The sequence below is a fragment of the Folsomia candida genome, unplaced genomic scaffold (assembly GCF_002217175.1).
Source record: "Folsomia candida strain VU population unplaced genomic scaffold, ASM221717v1 Fcan01_Sc009, whole genome shotgun sequence".
NCBI lineage: Eukaryota > Metazoa > Arthropoda > Collembola > Entomobryomorpha > Isotomidae > Folsomia > Folsomia candida.
The window spans coordinates 5,504,174-5,510,173 of record NW_019091201.1 but is presented as its reverse complement, the minus strand read 5'-3'; the positions used below and the strand labels follow the sequence as shown (position 1 = coordinate 5,510,173).

The following is a 6,000-nucleotide window of genomic DNA, read 5'->3' as shown; positions in this document are numbered from 1 at the left end:
TCATTACTGACCGGAGTACATATCTATGACTCTACCGGTATGCTAATAACGGCCATTACCCTTTAAAATGTTGTAGTAATGGAAAATTTACCACTCAGAAACCAACTACTACCAGTCCGGTAGAAAGTTACTACCAAATAAATCCCAGTACGGTTTGTCGACCAGATTTTTAACAGTGTCCGTCCATCAGCTTTTACTTGGGTGCGTCTAATTTGTCTCGAGCAAATGGTCATTTTTTATCCCCGTTAATGCCGAACACGAGTAATCGCTCAGGTTGTGACATGAATTTTCCATATTCGGTCGATGGACGAGATCCAATTTGCCCGAGAGACAAGACAAGGAATGGAATGAGGAGAGAGAGAAAACCCGGGAGAATATCCGCCTTCCTTAAGTGCCTACCTTTTTCCGAGGTCTTCGACTTCTTGTTATCCACCATCCACCACCACCCATAATGCGCAGGAAGAAGGAGAGTTTGCTGTGACATGAACCATACCATTCCTACAAAGTCGTCCTCGAGAGTTGAAACTCTGTATTAAATGGGAAGGTTGATGATGATGGGTAGGGTTTGGCACATTTCTTGCAGTGCAAAAGGGAGAAATGCGAGGTGCAAGAAACTGGGAGAAATGTGCTTCTTCTAGCCACGTGTGTATGAAATATTCGGGCGGGGGCATAGTTTTTTGCGCCGTGTATTTCTTGCAGGTCAAAATAGCTGCAAAAAACACTCTTTACCGTTATTTCTTGCAAGTGGTTACTTTCAAGAGTTTCGTTTCTTGCGGGTTTGTCACATTTCTTCCAGTGCCAAGCGAGAAACGCGAGAAATGCGAGGTGGAAGAAACTGGGAGAAATATGCATTTGCATTTCTTACAGGTCAAAATACTTACCTCCAAAAAACCACTTTCTCCCGTTATTTCTTGCATTCGAAACATTGATGATGTGTTTTTGTGTATTCTGCATTATTTTCTCACGGACGTAGATTTAGTTGTGACTTGAGCGCTCACGTGGATGGAGAATATGTATGCGTGCATGTTGTTCTGTGTGTGTTCTGCTAGAGAGAGAAGAAGAAGATGCATTTCATCCTTGCTTCCTCAATGGCAATCGGGAGTTATTTTTATCCCGAGGAGAGAGAAATGGGACCGATTAATGCATTTTATTAGAGTCAAAGTGTAAATAGAGCTAATCTGATGTCGCCGTAGTGCGGGTGGCGCCACGACACTTATCGGGAGAATGCGCTCGTAAATTGCATATTATTTAATATGGGATGAAACTATATTATGTGAAGACTTTGTCCGTCTGTCTGTCAGTAGGATAACGGATCGAGATCATACCTGTTCAAAAATTCAGGTTTCATTCAAAGTCAGTCATTCCTATTTCTGACCGAAGATTTTCATTCACTTTCAGTCATTTTCTTTCAAATTCATTTCATTTCCCTTCATCTGACTTCATTTCTTACTTCGCCTCATGTATTAAGTACAGGGTGAAAAATTAAATGAGTAAGAAATCATTTCATTCACAGTCATTCATCTGCAATGACGGAATCCCTTAGTCATTTTCATTCTCAAATTACAGGAAATTCACTTACACTCACCATCATAATCACATTAATGAATGAAAGTGAACAGGTATGATCGAGATTGCTTTGCGGCATAATACGTATGACCCATGGGGAAGGATCCTATCAGCTTTTGGGCTAATTTCCCCCCACTGAAGTCATGGGAATATTTTCTGAATTACCTGTTTCACCCCGTTGCTACATTTCGTTTCCTCGTATTTACTTGTTGTCTTGATTTATTTGCAGGTGTGTGGAATGTCACGGCCTATTTTCCCCGGCGCGCTTTGTAGCCCACTCTCACCACCGGCAGGAAGTGAGGACTTGTCACTGGGGATTCGACTCGTCCAAGTGGAGGCACTACCTCCTCCTCGACAGGGATGAGGATCCAGAAAAATGGACAAAGTCGTTGGCCGAGTTTAAAGGAAAGTTCGAACAGAAACGAAAGGTAAGAAAAAAGACAGTTTTTTTTAGAAATGTGGATGAAAATGAGTGGGTGCGAACAAGGGAAATCAGAGGACCAAAAAAATGCGGGTCAAATTCGGACCCGGAATAAAGACATTTTTGTGGGGGACCTTTTTGAAAGGGAAAAAATTGGAGGATTTTTAAAAAAAAAACAAGAGAAAGAAATTTGGTGGTGTTTTTTTAATGGAAATGCGGGATAAAAAATTTTAGATTATTTTTGAGTGACAAATAGAAAACAAGATTTTGAGATTTTTTATAGATAAAAAATTCAGAGAGAAAAATTTGGGGAATATTTTTTTAGGGGAGAAACAGAAAAATTGGAGATTTTGTGTATAGCAGAAAACAAAACGAAAAAAATGCACAAAATTTTATACCGGAAAAGCAGAAGCAACAAAATTTCGAACTATTTTCATATAAATAACGGGACCAAAAAAGACAGAAATCACACCCACGCTAAAATTGTCTCCATCCGAAACAAAATGATAAGCCGCACATGCACCACTCGTTATGTTTTGTTCTTCTCGAGTTGGTTGTTCATTTCAAATCAGAATGTCATTATTAGCTCAAGGTTGTTTGAAGAGCATTGTCCTCTCTCTCGCACAGGAGGAAATGTGGCATTATTATCAAACATTTCTCCTTTAAATTGAGAGAAAGGAGAGAAGGAAGGAGCTGCTCCTTTTGAGCAGTGGCCGCGGAAGGGTGGGACAATAATGTCCCTCGGTTGTTCGAGGTCCGCATCATTTCCATATCTTATGTATGAAACCCTGCCTCCCCCATCCTAAAATGTGAAGTCCCCATATGTCCCCACAGCTTCCGCGGCCACTGGGAGAATTCAGGCATCTCAAATCTATGAACATGATGCAGTGGCCGCTGAAGCGTGGAGACGAAGGGACAATGTCCCCACGGTTGTTCGATGTCATCTGCCCATCTTATATAAACCTCTCCCTCCCCCATCCTACAATGGCAATGTCCCCCCATGTCCCCCACGACTTCCGCGGCCACTGCCTTTTTGAGTCAAGTATTTCAAACAAAAGCGGAGAAAGTTGGACACATCTCTGCCTCTCTCTCTCTCACTTTGTTTGACACTTGAGCATGCTCGAAACCTTGTTGATACAAACGAAGGGAATTTTGTGCTGCCTGGCACACTTTCCAACTTTTATTCGTATCTCTTCTCTAGAAATTCCTTCTGAATTAAATAAAAGGCGGAGGAGGAGGAGGAGAGGGAACTAAAATGCACTAAAATTCCCATTATTCGAGAACGGAGGAGAGACACGAACGAATTAAGTGTAACATTTTAGAATTAGAATTTTGAAACGAAGTTTTGCACCCACGCGAAAAGGAAGTGGATTTTGTATGCGATAAATAATTTCGTTGCTTTGCTGCATAAAATGGGAACTTTATATGTGAAAGTTTGATTTTGGGGGTTCTTTCACTTCCTGGAAATTTTGAGAATTTTGAAAATTTGTTGAGTGGACTGGACAGGTTAATTTTTATACGCGTCAGTTATTTGGGTTCCAGATTTTGTGCATTTCAGAATTAGAATTTTGAAATGAAGTTTTGCATTTCGTACGTTTTCGACCCACGCAAAAATGACATGAAGTGGATTTTGTGTGGTATAAATAATTGCGTTGTTGCATAAAATATGGAAAAACGGGAACTTTCTAAATATGTCTAACTGACAATCAAGCCTGGTTTTGTGGGTGCTTTTACTTCCTGGAAATTTGGGGAATTTGTTGGCGAACAGATTGATATTTTCAGTTATTTTTTGGCTGTGGATCCAGATATTTGATTCAAATAATTTGAATTAGAATTTTGCTATGAAGTTTTACATTTCGTTCATTTTCGACCCACGCAAAAATGACATGAAGTCAGTGGATTTTATATGCAATAAATAATTTCCTTACTGTACTGCATAAAATGGAAAGGAAACTGGAACTTTCTATGATTTTGGGGTGCTTTCACTTCCTGGAAATTTTGAGAATTTTGAAAATTTGTTGAGTGGATGGACAGGTTGATATTTGTAAGTTTGGGATCCAGATTTGGGGCAAATAGTGACACAGCCAACAAGTATTTTGTACCCTTTTCTTTTTCCTCTCCGGAATTTCTTCGCGTGGTTGAGTCGTGGTCGTGTCCGGGACGAATTGGCATCCTCGTCGAGATTTTTGTTCCTTCGTGACACGTCCAATTCGGATCGGAATGAAATTAAATTTTTCTTTCTGTCTGACACGTGTCGTGTCTCGCATTCTTTCTTGGTCTGCCGCACTGACTGATTATTAAGATTGGATTGAAACGGAACGGATGGAGTGTATATTATTGATTGAATTGAGGGGAACAAAATCAGAGGTGATAGGATTCCTCCAAGCTCTTAAATTTCCCTAGAGGAGGAGGAGGGAAAACTACTGCGGGAAATGTGTCTAGCTGTCTGTCTCCATATTCTTTAATTCCATTCTCACTGAAGAGTGAATTGGATTGGAGGAGAGGAGAGGAAATGTGGGATTTAAAGTCAGGGGGAGAGGATTTTGGGATTAAAAATGTTACCGAGATAAGGAGTGTTTTAAAGGGGGACATGTACATATTTGTAGATTTGTAAGATGTACACTTTGTGATGTGATTGTTACCGTTGGATGTTCTACCGGCATGGTAACAACGCTACTAATAAGTTGTTTTCTCAGGGTAAGAAGTTGAAAATCTGGTGTCGGTAATATTTTTATTAGGAGAGCGGGGGACATTTGGGGCTGAGCAGGATTTAGTTAGCTTCTGTGGTGATAAATTATTACCGAAGCGGTAGAACTGCATAGTACTTCCGATGGTAATAATCGTATTACAGGAATTGTGGAGAGTATATCTGTAACTGAATTTGGACTGGATTTCGAAATTTGCATCAACGTTTCCGAAATCCAATATTCAACCAAACCGCCGTCTGCTTCTGTCAGTCAAGCAGAACTCAATTATTCGTGATGCTGGGGTGATGAGCTTTTTATTAAAGTTTCTCTCCATGTACCTAATTAATGGATGTTTGAAAACTAATTTTCCACCAAATTAGGCATTTCGTAATTTGTTGACTGGATAAAAATTTTCCCTTTGAAGAAGAGAACACTCGTCGTCGTCGTTAGGAGATGGGACAGCCTTCGGCGTAATGATTATGCACCGTGATAGGAAAAGCTGATTTTTTGTTGGGATACAAGGGGGGTTTCCCAGTGGATGCTCTCCGATTTGGGCAAATGGTGCCAATTCGATGACAAATTTAATTAGGATGAAATTTGCGAAAGACAGGATCTCCCAATGGGCACGTTTGGCAGAGATATTTGCATCCGAAGAGGAGAAAATGCGCAGTAAATTTGGAAAGTGTAAAATTTGTCGACTTTAATGCGCATTTTCTCCTCTTCGGATGCAAATATTCTGCAAAACGTGCCAATTGGAAGATCGTGTCTTTCGCAAATTTCATCCTAATTAAATTTGTCATCAATTTCCACTAATTTCCTCAAAAATCGGAGCGCATCCGCTGGAGCCCTCCCCTATCAGAGCGACTGGGGTAACATGAGACTTCCCTTGAAGTAGACGCCTCTTATCTTATCTATCGATAAGACATCCCCAATTTTCAAAGAACTAGCTCTTTCTCTCTCCTGACAGCCCGTCAAGTGTCCCACCGTCGAAAAGTTTTCTGCGGGGAAATATTGCTTTAAAAGAGCGACTTCGTACCAAAATTTATGCAAGCTAAACTTTTCCCCAACGAGACAGGCCTTACAGATTTATAATGGTGCCTTTGTTATCCGGACTTTTCGTGAATAATGGCTGTTTAAAAAATTGATGGATATCTTGCCATCTGTCGCTCTGAAAAAAAAATCAATCTCTCAGAAATCCCGATTCTCTTTTTTTTAGGAAAGTTTTCCTCTCTCTGTGTTGAAATGAAACGTTGAAGTGGATCAAATCTGGGTTCGAATTTTCATGGTAGAATTGACGTGCGTTGAGAGTCATTGAAAGAAAGAGGA

The 6,000-nt window shown here is 40.3% G+C and overlaps 1 protein-coding gene across 1 annotated transcript in view; it reads left to right on the top strand.

Annotated features, from left to right (window-relative positions):
• Nucleotides 1–1,795: 1,795 nt before the first annotated feature.
• LOC110853919 (ski oncogene) overlaps nt 1,796–6,000 on the top strand; it is a gene marked incomplete at its 5' end in the record, with an annotated part of 33,541 nt that continues 29,336 nt past the window's right edge. The window contains 1 exon segment of the mRNA XM_022102281.2: nt 1,796–1,994. Within this exon segment, the coding sequence (XP_021957973.1) occupies nt 1,796–1,994 (199 nt within the window).